At 38.6% G+C, this 16254-nt stretch overlaps 1 protein-coding gene across 2 annotated transcripts in view; it reads left to right on the forward strand.

Moving 5' to 3' along the window:
* The window catches only part of LOC100665193 (CD302 antigen), a 157928-nt gene that overhangs the window by 71482 nt on the left and 70192 nt on the right, over positions 1-16254 (forward strand). For both annotated transcript variants that reach the window (XM_064287097.1, XM_064287095.1), the window contains exons 24-26: positions 6902-7031; positions 10399-10625; positions 14734-14899. In XM_064287097.1, the coding sequence (XP_064143167.1) occupies positions 6902-7031; positions 10399-10625; positions 14734-14899 (523 nt within the window). The remainder of the gene's footprint in view (positions 1-6901; positions 7032-10398; positions 10626-14733; positions 14900-16254) is intronic.

The raw sequence follows: 16254 nt of genomic DNA on the forward strand, positions 1-16254 counted from the left end.
ACAGCTGTTCCCTGCTCAAAGATGGCGGCTGACTGGTTTAAAAACATGTCCTGCCAATAACCCAGTCTTCTGCATCTGGCTCCTGAAACTTTCAGGAGGAAAGAGTGTGGCAGGACTTTTGAAGAGCGACATTAATGGCCAGACTGTGGAGAGCGACGTACATTCAAAGCTGTGTGATGGGCTGCCGTCTTTAACAGGGTACAGTTGTTTGTTTCCTGCTCTGGTCAAAATCCCATGGTAACAGATTTGGTTGCAGTGTAACACTTATGCAGCCCTTGCTTACGATGGCAATTACTGGACCATTTTGAATGAGTTTGAAGCTCTGCTAAAGAGTATTGAATTGTATCTTAAATGGGTGCATTGTATGGACTATAAATTATATCTCAATAAATCTTTTACCAAAAAAAAAAGAACAAGGGCTTACCCAGACTTCGTTTGATGCCCTCGTTTTTCACAGCAGCATCAAATTGCATAGCACTTATTTCACAACCTGTGAAAGCATGGACTAACACCCATTGACCTACTGCTCAGGAAAAAAAAAAAAAAAGATTCCTTTCAAAATATTACTGCTCATTGACAATGCACCTGGTCACCCAAGAGCTGTGATGGAGATGTACAAGGAGATTAATGTTTTCATGCCTGGTAACACAACATCCAAATCTGTTACCATAGGATTTTGACCAAATATAAAAATATTTTTAGCTGTGCTTGTCCTTTCTTCCAAACAAACATTAGGGTTATTTAGCCAGTTTTTCAACCAGAACAGTTAAACTTTTAAAATCCTGAGGAGAATTTTACTAAATTTTAGGGTGAGTTGACATCTTATTAATCTTCCAATTCAGGAATATGGCGTAGTATATCACTGGTTATTCACATCTTTATTGAGATCACTCAGCGAAGTTTTATAGGTATTCTATTTCTTATTGATCTTGAGTGTCAGCTTTTCCTTCATTTTCTTACTGATACACAGGCATAACTCATTTTATCACTCTTCGCTTTATCAAGCTTCACAGATATTACGTTTTCTATAAACTGAAGATTTGTGGCAACCCTATGTCGAGCAAGTCTGTCAGCACCATTTTTCCAACTGCATGTACTCACTTCATGTCTCTGTGTCACATTTTGGTAATTTTCACAGTATTTCAAACTTTTTCATTATTATTTGTTATGATGATCTGTGATCAGTGGTCTTTGATGTTGCTATTGTAATTGTTTTGGGGTGCCACAAACCGTGCCCATGTAAGACGGCTAACTTAATAAATGTGCGTGTTCTGACTGCTCCCCGTCTCTTTCCCTCTGCTTGGGGCTCAACACTATTGAAATTAGGCCAGTTAATAACCCTCCAATACCCTCTAAGTGCTCAAGTGAAAGGAAAAGTTGCACTCCTTTCACTTTAAATCAAAAGCTAGTAATGATTAAGCTTAGTGAGGAATGCATGTCAAAAACCGTGATAGGCCGAAAGCTAGGCCTCTTGCGCCCAACAGTTAGCCAAGTTGTGAATGCAAAGGAAAAGTTCTGGAAGGAAATTCAAAGTGCTACTCCAGTGAACACAGGAATAATAAGAAAGTGAAGCAGCCTTATTGCTGACATGGAGAAAGTTTTACTGGTCTGGATAGAAAATCAAACCAGCCAGAACATTCCCTTAAGCCAAAGCCTAATCCAGAGCAAGGGCCTAACTCTCTTTAATTTAATGAAGGCTGAGAGAGGTAAGGAAGCTGCAGAAGAAAAATTTGAATCTAGCAGAGGTTGGCTCATGAGGTTTAAGGAAAAAAGCCATCTTGATAACATAAAAGTACAAGGTGAAACAGCAAGTGCTAATATAGAAGCTGCAGCAAGTTATCCACAAGCTCTAGCTAAGATAATTGTTGAAGATTGCTATGCTGAACAACAGATTTTTCATGTAGATGAAACAGCCTTATATTGGAAGAAAATGCCAGTTAGGACTTTCATAGATAGAGAGAAGCCAATGTCTGGCTTCAAAGCTTCAAAGGAAAGGCTGACTCTTTTGTTAGGGGCTAATGCAGCCAGTGACTTTAAGGTGAAGCCAATGCTCATTTACCACTCCAAAAATCCTAGGGTCCTTAAGAATTACACCAAACTTCAAAAGGAGATTGAAGAACACCAAAGGCACAAGGAGAATATGAGCCCAAGAGACAGAAACGGCCACCTAAACCAGAGACACCATCAGCCTGAGACTGGAAGAACTAGATGGTGCCTGGCTACCACCAATGACCACCCTGACAGGGAACACAACAGAGAATCCCTGATGGAACAAGAGAAAAGTGGGATGCAGAACTCAGATTCTAGTAAAAAGACCAGACTTAATGGTCTGACTGAGACTGGAGGAACCCCAGAGGACATGGCCCCTGGACTCTCTGTTAGCCCAGAACTAAAACCATTCCTGAAGCCAACTCTTCAGACAAAGATTACACCAGACTCTGAGACATAAAATGATAGTGGTGAGGAGAGTGCTTCTTAGCTCAAGTAGACACATGAGACTATCTGGGTAGCTCCTGTCTGCAGGTGAGAGGAGAATGCAGAGGGGGACAGGAGCTGGTTGAATGGACACGGGAAATACATGGTGGAGAGGAAGAGTGTGTTGTCACATTGTAGGGAGAGCAACTAGGGTCACATAACAATGTGTGTATAAGTTTTTGTATGAGAAACTGACTTGAACTGTAAACTTTCACTTAAAGCACAATTACACTAAATCTATTCTGCCTATGCTCTATAAATGGAATAACAAAGCCTGGATGACAGCACATCTGTTTACAGCATGGTTTACTGAATATTTTAAGCCCACTGCTGAGACCTACTGCTCAGGGAAAAAAAAAAAAAAAGATTCCTTTCAAAATATTACTGCTCATTGACAATGCACCTGGTCACCTAAGAGCTGCGATGGAGATGTACAAGGAGATTAATGTTTTCATGCCTGGTAACACAACATCCATTCTATAGCTCATGGATCAAGGAATAATTTTGACTTTCCAGTCTTATTATTTAAGAAATACATTTTGTAAGGGTATAACTACCATAGATACTGATTCCTCTGATGGATCTGGGCAAAGTAAATTGAAAACCTTCTGGAAAGGTTTCATGGGAAAAAAAAAAAAAAGATTCCTTTCAAAATATTACTGCTCATTGACAATGCACCTGGTCACCCAAGAGCTGCGATGGAGATGTACAAGGAGATTAATGTTTTCATGCCTGGTAACACAACATCCATTCTATAGCTCATGGATCAAGGAATAATTTTGACTTTCCAGTCTTATTATTTAAGAAATACATTTTGTAAGGGTATAACTACCATAGATACTGATTTCTCTGATGGATCTGGGCAAAGTAAATTGAAAACCTTCTGGAAAGGTTTCATTAAGACAACGCTATTAAGAACATTTGTGATTCATGGAAAAAAAAAAAGGATTCATGGAAGGAGATCAAAATATCAATATTAACAGGAGTTTGAAAGTAGTTAATTCTAACCCTCATGGATGACTTTGAGGGGTTCAAGACTTCAGTGGAGAAAGTAACTGCAGTGGAAATAGCAAGAGAACTGGAATTAGAATTGGAGCCTGAAGATGTAATTGAATTGCTGTGATCTCATGATAAACTTTAACAGATGAGGAGTTGCTCCTTATGGATAAGCAAAGAAGTGTGGTGTCTTGAGATGGAATCTACTCCTGTTGAACATTGTTGAACATTGTTGAAATGACAAAGGATTTAGAATATTATATAAACTTAGTTGATAAAGCAGCCGTAGAGTTTGAAAGGATTAACTCCTTTTTTGAAAGAAGTTCTATTGTGGGTTAAATGCTGTCAAACAGCATTGCATGCTACAGAGAAATCTTTCATGAAAGGAAGGGTCAATTGATGTGGCAAACTTCATTATCGTCTTTATTTTAAGAAATTGCCACAGCCACCCCAACCTTCAGCAACCACCACCCTTATCAGTCAGCACCCATCAACACTGAGGCAAGACCCTCCACCAGCAAAAAGATTACAACTCATGAAAGGCTTAGATGATGGTTGGCTTTTTTAGCAATAAAGTATTTTAAAATTTTGGTGTGTTGTTGTTGTTGTAAGTCAGCTCCGACTCACAGCGACAGAATGTACTACAGAACGAAATACTGCCCGGTCCTGTGCCAGCCTCACAATTTTTGCTATGCTTGAGCCCATTGTTGCAGCCACTGCATCAGTCCATCTTATTGAGGGTCTTCCTCTTTTTTGCTGACCCTCTACTTTACCAAGCATGATGTCCTTCTCCAGGGACTGATTCCTCCTGATAACATGTCCAAAGTATGTGAGACATAACCTTGCTATCCTTGCTTCTGAGGAGCATTCTGGTTGTACTTCTTCCAAGACAGATTCGTTTGTTCTTTTAGCATTCCGTGGTATATTCAGGATTCTTCTCCAACACCACAATTCAAAGGCGTCGTTTCTTCTTTGGTCTTCCTTATTCATCGTCCAGCTTTCGCATGTGTATGACGCAATTGAAAACACCATGGCTTCGGTCAGGTGCAGCTTAGTCCTCAAGGTGACATCTTTGCTTTTCAACACTTATAAAGAGGTCTTTTGAAGCCAGTTTGCCCAATGCAATGCATCTTTTCATTTCTTGACTGCTACTTCCATGGGTGCTGATGAGTCCTTGACAACCTCAGTCCTTTCTCCATTTATCATGATGTTGCTTATTGGTCCAGTTGTGAGGATTTTTGCTTTCTTTATGTTGAGGTGTAATCCATACTGAAGGCTTAGTCTTTGATGTTCGTCAGTAAGTGCTTCAAGTCCTCTTCACTTTCAGCAAGCAAGGTTGTGTCATCTGCATAACACAGGTTGTTAATGAGTCTTCCTCCAATCCTGATGCCCTGTTTTTCTTCATATAGTCCACCTTCTCAGATTGTTTGCTCGGCATACAGCTTAAATAGGTATGGTGAAAGGATACAACTCTGGTGCACACCTTTCCTGACTTTAAACCATGCAGTATTCCCTTGTGCTGTTCAAACAACTGCCTGTTGATCCATGTACAGATTCCTTATGAGCACAATTGCATATTAGATCAATTTTAGACTGCCGAAGTTGGTAAAAATCTTCAATTTCTTCATCTTTGGCCTTAGTGGTTGGTGCATAAATTTGAATAATAGTCATATTAACTGGTCTTCCTTGTAGGTGTATGAATATTATCCTATCACTGACAGCCTTGTACTTCAGGATAGATCTTTAAATGTTCTTTTTGACGGTGAATGCAATGCCATTCCTCTTCAAGTTGTCATTCCCGGCCTAGTAGACCGTATGATTGTCCAATTCAAAGTGACCAATACCAGTCCATTTCAGCCCACTAATGCCTAGGATATCTATCTTTATGTACTATATCAGACAGTGTTCTACTGCTATTCATAAAGTTTTCACTGGGTAATTCTTTTCAGAAGTACACCATTGGGTCCTTCTTCCTAGTCTGTCTTAGTCTGGAAGCTCAGCTGAAACCTATCCACCATGGGTGACCCTGCTGGTATTTGAATACCGGTGGCATAGCTTCTAGCATCACAGCAACACACAAGCCCCCGCAGTATGACAAATTGACAGACGTGTGGGGGAAATTATGGTATGCACATAGTTTTTTTCTTTTTTAGCTAAAATGCTATTGCACATTTAGTAGACTACAGTATAGTGTAAACATAATTTTTATATGCATTTGTAAACAAACAAAAATCATGTAACTTGCTTTATTGCAATTCTCACCTTATTGTGGTGGTCTGGAACCAAACCTGCACAGGAAAGGTTTAGGGATTTTTTTATATGCATATTTCATAGGCATCCATCTTACTAAAAGTTCTTACTACTTCTCAGAATTTTTTATTAGATTTTATTGGGTTTCCTAATTAGGTCATCGTAATCTGTAAATAACAGTGATCCTTATTTCTCTGAGTTACCTCTTTCACTTTCTTTTCATGTGTGATATGTTTCAGACATACAGAAAATATAGGAACAATATACTTTGAATTAAATTTTTATTTCTAGTATTACAGATTTTAGATCAGAGAATGAAATCTAGATACATTTTTTTTTAATTTCTAGAAGTTTTTATAGTGGCTAGGATAGGGTCAAAGCTTTAAGGTGTACTCTCTTGTGTAGTACGTAGTTTATCATTATAAAAAGTTCACATACATCTAAAAGAACTGAGGAAACCCTGGTGGCGTAGCGGTTAAGGGCTACGGCTGCTAACAAAAAGACTGGCAGTTCAAATCCACCGGTTCTTCCTTGGAATCCCTATGGGGCAGTTCTACTCTGTCCTATGGGATTGCTATGAGCCAGAATTGGCAATGGCAATGGGCTTGGTGGTGGTAATAGAACTGAATTAATAATCATTACTTTTTTGGTTACTTGAACTGTCAAGACTGAGAGCAGAGTGTTAAATATTACTAAAAACCAAAAAAAACAAACCCACTGCCATCAAGTTGATTCCAACTCATGGCGACCCCATAGGGTTTCCAAGGCTGTAAATCTCTATGCAAGCAGACTGCCATGTCTTTCTCCTGTGGAGTGGCTGGTGATTTTAAACCACCAACCTATTGGTTAGCAGTCAATAATGTTAACCATTTTGTCACCAGGGCTCCTTATTAAATATTACTAAAGCTGTGGTTTTTTTTTTTTTTTCTTTATTCTAACAGTTTTTCTTTATCTGTTTTGAGTTGTATCTATTAACATTGCCAGTTTTTGTTTTGTAATCTCTAAAGGTAATTGCCCTTTCCCATCTTTGAAAGTTTATCAGGGTTTTCTTAGTAATTTCAAGGTCAGCTCCTTCATGGAATTTTTTTGCAGGAAGAAAAATCCAATCTGATTATAGTTCTCATGATAGGATCTTCAGACTGTTTTATGATTCCTTTTATATATTTGCCTTTTTCTTTAGATTTTTGAAGAAGAGTCCTACTATGACTGTGCTCTAATACTCAACCTTCCAAAGTCACCTTTTACCGGGACATGGAATTTTACTTCCTGCAATGAACATTACACTATGTCTCTCTGTCAGAAGTATTCAGGTATAAATTATTGCCTTGTTAATTATGGTACTTTATGCTGTTAGATATGTATAGTTCTTCTTCTGAAAAATCTTATAAATGAATTCACATTAATTTGTAATTACGTAGCCCTTTGTAAAATTTTAGCTTGGTTAAATGCAAATTGGCTCAGTGAGTCAGATTATCCCAAGCGGAATGTGATTTTTTTTCAAGTATCATTGCGGTAGTTAATTAAATATCAAAATTAAGTGTCTGATGGGATATGCAAATAGTAGTTGTCTATTGATAGCAAGTTATGGTTGATTTTTGTTCTCTTTTGTACTCTTAGCATTTTTCAGATTTTACTTTGTATCATGGGCGAGGGAGTGAGGAACCTTATTTTTTTAATTTAGTTCAGTGTTAAGATTCATTGTTACATTTAGCACTTAAAAAAAGGTTGTGACAGAAAGAAACAATCTTTGATGGTTATGAGGGAGGGAAGGCATGGGGAGGGAAAAGCACTAACTAGACAATAGATAAGCGGTAACTTTGATAAAAGATACGACAGTACACAATACTGGGGAAGTCAGCACAGCTTGACCAAGGCAAGGTCACGGAAGCTTTATAGACACATCTAAACTCCCTGAGGGACTGACTTACTGAGCTAAGGGCTGGGAACCATTGTTGTGGGGAATAACTAGCTCAATTGACATAGTTTATAAAGAAAATGTTCTACATTCTACTTTGGTGAGTAGTGTCTTGGGTCTTAAAAGCTTGTGTATGCCCATCTAAGATACTCCACTGGTCCCACCCCATCTGGAGTAAGGGAGAATGAAGAAAATCAAAGACACCAGGCAAAGATGAGTCCAAAGGACTAACAGACGATAACTACCAGAACCTCCACCAGACTGAGTCCAGCACAGCTAGATAGTGCCTGGCTATCCCCACCGACTGCTCTGACAGGGATCAAAATAGACGGTCCTGGACAGAGCTGGAGAAAAATGTAGCACAAAATTCTAACTCACAAAAAAAGACCAGACTTACTCGTCTGACAGAGACTGGAGAAACCCTAAGAGCACAGCCCCTGGACACCCTTTTAATGCAGTACTGAAATTACTCCTAAGGTTCACCTGTCAGCCCAAGATTAGACAGGGCCATAAAACAAAATGAGACTAAGTGGGCACACTAGCCCAGGGGCAAGGACTAGAAGGCAAGAGGGGACAGGAAAGCTGGTAACGGGGAACACAAAGCTGAGAAGGGGAGAGTGTTGACATGCCGTGGGGTTCGCAACCAATGTCACAAAATAATATGTGTATTAATTGTTTAATGAGAAACTAATTTGCTCTGTAAACCTTCATCTAAAGCACAATTTTAAAAATGGGAAAAGATTTAAAAAAAAAAAAAAAGGTGAAGCATTATAAATAGATCACTATGCCTTCCTATAATCTGAATAAAAGTAAAATGCATACTTTAAAATAGGAGTCATTCATACTTCCAAAAGATTTTTTAAAGTATTAAATTATTTCTCATGGGTCACAATGAGTTTTTAACATTTTTTAAAAAACTTTGTTATGTAATAAGAACCTTTATAGATATTCCAATTACTTAAAAAAAAAAGTTGACTTTAGTTTTAAAAATATGTCATACCAAATTTTTAAAAAGTAGAGTTCTAAAAACAGCTAGGGGTTGTGAAAGCTTCAAGTAGCCTTAGAATGGCTGTAACTGGAAAGATGCTTGACTGACTGGCTTACCAAGGACTTACAGTGACACCTGGGGACAAAGTACTTTTGATTATGAAGGAATGACTGTTTATTAAGGCTTGAACCCTTTACTCCAACCCTACCAAAAAGTCAACAATTGTTCAAGAAGGTCTAACTAAGCCCCCACAGTGGTCAATAAACAATGCTAAATGCTTTGGGGGAATAAAATGATGTTCAGCACATGGTCCTTAAGGAGCTGGGTAATGAGAGGAGACCACTACAGATATCACTACAAGACATGGAGCAGCCCTCAGTGACAATAGATACATGCTTTGAAAGTTCTGAAGAGCAGAAGAAGGGACAATTATGGGCTGCATAGATATGGCAATAGTTAATCAGTGAGGATTCAACAAGAATCAATGGAAAGACATGATATATGCAAAGACCCAGAGCAGGCAGAAGCCTAGGATGTTCTTAGAACAATGAACAGAAAAGACATCTTGCAGGTCAATGCCATGTACCCAATGCCATGTACTTGCCCACTGCCATTGATTCCAACTCATAGCAACCTCATAGGGTTTCCAAGGCTATAAATCTCTATGGAAGCTGGCTGCCACATCTTCCTCCCTCAGAGGAGCTGGTGATTTTGAACTGCCAACCTTTCGGTTAGCAGTCGATTGCTTTAATCACTTCATCACTGGTGCTCCATATATACATATGTGTGTATATAGATAGATAATTTTTTAAAACTGTAATCCCAGAGTCTGAGTGCTCCAAGTACTTTTGAAGAACTTTTTTTGCTAAATTAATATTTACCCATTTGTCCTACAATTTTTAGTAGCTGCCTTACGGAGAAGTACTGTAAATCAGTAAATTCAGATATACACTTTTATGGGTGGTTGGAAACCCTGGTGGCTTAGTGGTTAAGAGCTACAGCTGCTAACTGAAAGGTCAGCAGTTCAAATCCACCAGGTGCTCCTTGGAAACCCTATGGGGCAGTTCTACTCTGTCCTATAGAATCACTATGAGTTGGAATCGACTCAGTGGCAGTGGGTTTGGTTTTTTTTGTTATGGGTGATTTAGCACATTTTTCATGTTAGCTCTCCCAGATGTCAGCTTTGTAAGGAGACACCTCACACCTTCATTTGTAGAAGCAGTTGAAACAAAGGATGTATTTGGCACCAACCTAAAATTGTAATCTATGGTAGGCTAAGCGAGCCATGGTGATACAGTGGTTAAAGTGCTCAGCTGCTAATTGAAAGGTCAATGGTTTAAACCCACCAGCCACTCCCAGGGAGAAAGATGTGGCAGTCTGCTTCCATAAAGGTTTATAGCCTTGGAAACCCTACTGGGCAGTTCTACCTTATCCTATAGGGTCGTTATGTATCAGAATTCCCTCAATGACAGTGGGTTTGGAATGGCAGCCTATTTTTAATTACAGCTTTCCTCCTTTCCAAATCAGACCAATTAAGTAGAATTTTGTTCTAATTTTAGAAGACAAATATTGAGGCTCAGGCATTTTACAACAAGGTATACGTAGTTCTCTCACCCAAGACCTAAAATAAATAAATACATAGGTAGATAAATATCTAAAGTAGATTGGTATGGGCAGAAATTTGAAAAAAAATTCTCAGAATTTACAGAATAAAGTTGTTTATTTTGTTGTTGTTATTGTTGTGGTTGTTTGTTAATTTTGCTTTAACATACAGAAATCGAAAGCAGACAGACCTTGCAGAATACTTCAGAAACTGTAAAGTATCTAAACAATCTGTATAAAATAATCCCAAAGACACTGACTTGGTACGACGCACTAAAGGAATGTCTAAAATATAACATGCACCTGGTGAGCATCACCGACCCCTACCAGCAGGCGTTCTTGACCGTGCAGGCTGTCCTTCGAAACTCTTCTTTATGGATTGGACTCTTCAGTCAAGATGTAAGTTTTCAGTCCCAACTGCCAGCATTGGGTGATAAGATGTGACATTTTTCATTGTGCTTAGCATCTCATACCAGACTATAAGAAACCAGAGATCTTAAAATCTTACTGCAGTAAGTGCATTTCATGAGCTAATGGGTTTTAGTAGCAACTATCTTTCCATTATTGAAAGATCTGTTGCTTTATTTTTTAGATGAAGAAAAAGCTCTGGTGGACGTATGTATTTGAGCACTTCTTTTTATTTATTCTGATGAAAGGCTGAGCTGGCATATCTTTTCAACCAATGGACAGATGAGAAGAAGGGAAGAATTAAAAAATTAGATGGACTTGGGAGTTCAGGAAACAGTGGTTTGTGTTGAAGAGGTCTTTTCATCCGTTTCAGAATCAGCAGAGTGAAATTAACCCTCTCTGAAAAGGGATTAGAATAGTGTTTCACCACGTCTCAAACCCTGATCCTGGATAGATGTCTCTGGTACTTATTATTCATCTTATAGCTCGGCAAAGAATGCTCTATCCTCTTATTAATTCTTTAACACTAATTAGGCAACATGAACAGGAATATTTATGCTACTGAAGCTTTGAGTATAATTAACTAGATAATTTTTTTTTTTTATAAAGCTCTAGGTTTCCTCTTGGTGAGTCCCTAGGTGGCACAGTTAAGCATTCAACTACTAATCGAAAGGTTGGCAGTTCGAACCCACCCAGAGGCACCTCAGAAGATAGGCCCAATGATCTGCTTCTGAAAGGTCGCACCTTTGAGAACCCTCTGGAGCAGTTCTACTCTGCACACATGGGGTTGCCATGAGTCTGAATAGACTCCACAGCAAATAACAACAAAAACAACATTTCTCTTGGCATTGTAGGTCATTTTTGCTACTTTTCTCAGCCTTCTATGTAATAATTTGACACTTTGCCCAACTGAGATGCATTGAAGGGCTGCCCTATAAGAATGCACACATTATATACTGAGTGGGGGTGCTATTTACATAGATTGTTCTCTGCAGTTGTGCTGTAACAACTGGTACAGACCTAGTTAGGTGAATGTCATTTAGACCAGTATTCCTAACCTAGTCTTGAAGAGTGGGTAATTGGCAGAGTAGGAGAGAAGAATCCCTTCTGTTATGAAGCAAACTATATCATGTATATACCAAGATGTATATCATCCATTATACCAAGATGTACGGACAAAATATGCTTAAAGACAACATAGTCCTCACACAAACCCAGAAATGAACTGGATAATGAATCTAAAAACTTCAGATAGATTCAGAAATAAATATTATCTTTGAAAAAACTTGAGGTGCTTACTACCAGCATTTACCAGCTCAATAAAAAGAAGTAGTATTTAGCAATTGCTTGAAGAATAGTCTCTCTGAGCCTCTGAATATCCTAAAACTTACCCCCAGATCATGCCAGTTCACCAGGGACCTTTTGAAAGAAAAATAATACTGTTGTCGTGGAAAATTCATAAAGTATAGTAAATTAAAAGAAGAAAATTAAAATCACCTATAATCCCAGTACCTAAATATGGAATAATATTTTGGTATCTATCTTTCAAGTTATTTTTCTATTTTAAGACAAAATGGAGAATCTACTCTTTTGTGTCTTTTTTGCCCACTTAATGATTTTCATTCTTAAGTTTTAATATATTCTGTGTAGCTATTTATTATGTGTCTTCTTAAGATGCCTTAAATTATTGGAATAAGTATAGACAAATAAAACTTTACAGTAAAAGCAATGAGGAGGTATTGAAAGATCTTTAACGAGGTAGTAACAAAATCAGATTTTTTCTTAATAAATATTATGCTGGATGAAGAGTGAAGGAGGGAGGGAGCAGTCTGGAGATAGGGAGACCAGTTAGTTTCTTGTAGAAACTCACGCAGGAAATGATGTTGGCCTGAACTAAGGCATGTTTACAGTGTCTGAGGGCCAGTGGTTCTGGGGTATATAAAGTCTGTAGTGTGGCTATGACAGTGGTTCGTTCACTTGAGTACTTAGAAGTGAAAGCTCAAAGAAGTTGAGGACGTTAAGAAGGCCTGGCTGGGTGTCATCACATGAACATAAATGTCCCTAAGTCAATGATGGTAGGACCAGGAGGACAGAGCAAGATTATCAGAGAATATCAGAGAGAAGCAAGGGGTCAAGTCCTCAGTGAATGTCAGAGAGAGGCAAGGAATCTGGGAGTTCACAGCAGTAAGAAGGGTATAACCCTCAAAGGAAATGGCTAGAGGAGATAAAAATACCTGCCACCCCTGTGGTATCTGAGGAATGGAAGAACATACACCCTCCCCTTATGGGTGCTGAAAGGAAATTATTCCTTGGAAAAGCCATCTTTTAATTAAGATCAATTAAGGCCAGGAATTTAGTAAAGAGACATTTATAAAATTAATAAAGAGATTTAGTATTTTTAAAGAGATAGAGGGTGTGTGGTGATTTATCTGCAGTGGAATGGAAGTTCAAAAGGCCCAGTGGCAGGGGTTGGTGGGAGTACAGCAAAGGGTAAGAAAGGTTGGGCAGTACTGAATGAGAGTACAGGCAAGGTCGCTTGGCCAAAGGGCCTGGCATTTGGGGTCATGGTGGCTTAGGGATTCACTGGTAATAAGGTTTCACCTGGAATTCTGGCTGAGCATAGTTCAGAATGAAGCAGCTAGTAGTGATGAGGATTGACCGTGTTTGCTGTTTGTGGTCCACTAAGAAGACCGTGAATGGCCTTTGCTCAATATTCCAAGTACGCTAATGATGCAGAATTGCCTTGGGCTTCAGGAAAACTTAGCTCCATGGGTCAGTCAGGCCAGAGTTGGAGTGTAAGGCCTGGTGCTCTCACAGCACCATGGGAGAGCTCAGATAGGCCTGTGTCCTTCAGTCCATCCCCTGGACTTCTGAACCTACTCTGTAAAGCCTGTCTCAAGACAAGCGTGTGGGGGTTGGGGTTCAGGCCCTGGTCAGGATGTAAGGACAGATATTCACACGCATCTACAGCACAATAGAATATAGTAACTGAAGAAGCTTCTCCCCGAAGACAAATGTGAACACAGTGGTGTGAGATTCCCAAGGCCTTAGGGGTTAAGAGGAAGGGAACTAACATTTATATAGCTCTTCTTTATTTGCTAGCCAGCCACTGGGTTACACATTTACATATTTATCCCATTAATTCTAGCCCCATGAGGTTAAGGGTCATACACATTTAATAGATGAGGTGATAGAAACTTGGAGAGGTAAGGTCACTAACCAAAAAAAAAAAAACCCTTGCCATCAAGTTGATTCCAACTCACAGTAACCCTATAGGACAGAGTAGAACTGCCCCATAGAACATCCAAGGATCAGCTGGTGGATTCAAACTGCCAACCTTTTGGTCAACAGCTGACCTCTAAACCACTGCACCACCAGGGCCCCTATGCTCACTGGTCAGAAACTAATAAGTAGCTGAACCAAGATTTAAAACCAGATAGTCCTAGCTCCAGAACCTATCAGTGATTACAGTGATCCTCATTCCATTTTAGCTTTCTGGTTTCTAACAACCAGTGGTTCCAACTATGTGTGAGGCATCATAGCCTAATGGTTGTAAGTATGGGTTCTAGGGCCTGACCGCCTGGATTAGAATCCCAGAACTGCTGTGTGGCGTTGTGCATGTTAACATAGCTTCAGTTTCTATATCTGTAAAATGGACTTAATAATAGTACCTCTCTCCTGTGGTTGTTAAGAAGACTAAATAAGTTAATAATTGTAAAGCACTTAGAACTGTGCCTGGCACAAAGTGAATACTATATAAGTATTTTTTTGTGTGTGTGTTAAATATTAAATTAAAAGTCATTAGATTGACCCATTGCCTTTGTGTTGATTCTGACTCATGGCGACCCCATGTGTTACAGAGTAGAACTGTGCTCTACAGGGTTTTCATGGCTGTAATCTTTATGGAAACAGGTCACCAGGCCTTTCTTTCCTGGTGCTGCTGGGTGGGTTTGAACCACCAACATTTAGGTTAGTAGTGAAATGCAAACAAACCATTTGTGCCACCCAGGGACCTATTAGATTGGTCATGAGGGTCAAAATAACACCAGGGGAATAACAGGAAGCATTACCGCCTGAAATGTGTTTTCACTGCTTACAGGATGAACTCAACTTTGGTTGGTCGGATGGGAAACGTCTTCAATTTAGCCGCTGGGCTGAAAATAACCAGCAACTTGAAGACTGTGTAATATTAGACACTGACGGATTCTGGAAAACATCTGATTGCAATGATAATCAACCAGGTGCTATTTGCTACTATCCAGGAAGTATGCTGATTTTAAACATATTCATTCTTAAATTTCTATCATCTCATGAGTAGTAGCATTTTTAGGGAGCGTTTATGTAAAATCTGGTTTTAGAATCATGAAGAAATTATAATCATGTTCTTTTTAAAACAATTGTGAAAATTTTTATTCAAGTGGAATTATTATATATTAATTTTTTGCCATTAATTTATTTTAGATACGTTTTGTCGTTTTAAGTCAGCTGACGTTTTAGTTTTAAGTTTCTTTGTTACTCAGCTTTATTTTATTATATATACATATATATTCCCTTATATATTTATATATATACATATATAAGATATATATGTGTACATATATATACATATATAAATATATTTTATATATGTATATATACATATATATTTTGTATATGTACACATACATATATGTATATATATTGTATTTATATTCTTATAGAAAACATATTTGTAGGAATTCCTTTATCATTCTTATTATCGACAGCTAACATTGCTTTTGGGCCATTGTTAAGACTCATTTGGTTGCAAGTCACAGCAACCAATTTCAGCCAGCTTGAGCCAAAAGGGAAATTTGGAACCCCTCAAATGGGGATAAAGCTGAGCCTCATGGAGAACAAGAATCAGGAACTGAAAGGGAATCAGGAGCCTGGTGATACTCTCTTCCACGTATCATTTCTGGTTCTCTCTGTGGATTGGCACTCTTCTCTTTATATACTTTCTGCTTTTCTCTGCCTGAGGTGGAACACGGCAGCCTTGAAGCTTTTGGTTATAGCCGCGACTAGAGATGAATTGACTATCTCTGAATTCTAATTTTCAAATTCTTAGGATCTGACAGACTCAGCTTGAGTCAGATATGCCACCTCTAGTTCAATCAGAGGAAGGTGGTTTTTTGGCTGCTAGGGCCCACATTTGCAGGTTTGTGGTAGAAAGAAAACACCACTTTACAGGGTGGCAGAAATAGCTCAGTAGGGAGAGTGTTAGAAGAAAAGGACAGCACTTCACAGAAAAAGGGAGTTGTGAGCTGGGGAGATCCTGATCTCTACTACATATTAAATCAATTTGATTTATTTTGACTAGTGCATATCTATACTTAACATCTTTTTTAATGCATGGCCTTCTCATAAACTAAAAAAGACCATAACCAGATTTTCGAGATGCCAGATTTTAGACAATAGTTCTGTTTGCTTTGGTTAAAGCAGTTATTTATTAAAAACATCAAGTATTTCATTAAAGCATTCCTTTAAAATTAGAGAAGATGTCAGTGACCAGAACCTGAAAATGGATTTTCAAAGTTATAGTTAAGTGCCTATTATTAATATGTTTGTAGAGTTTCTCTAAGATGGCCACTTGTATTTGACG

Source organism: Loxodonta africana, chromosome 6 (assembly GCF_030014295.1).
Source record: "Loxodonta africana isolate mLoxAfr1 chromosome 6, mLoxAfr1.hap2, whole genome shotgun sequence".
Taxonomy (NCBI): Eukaryota; Metazoa; Chordata; class Mammalia; order Proboscidea; family Elephantidae; genus Loxodonta; species Loxodonta africana.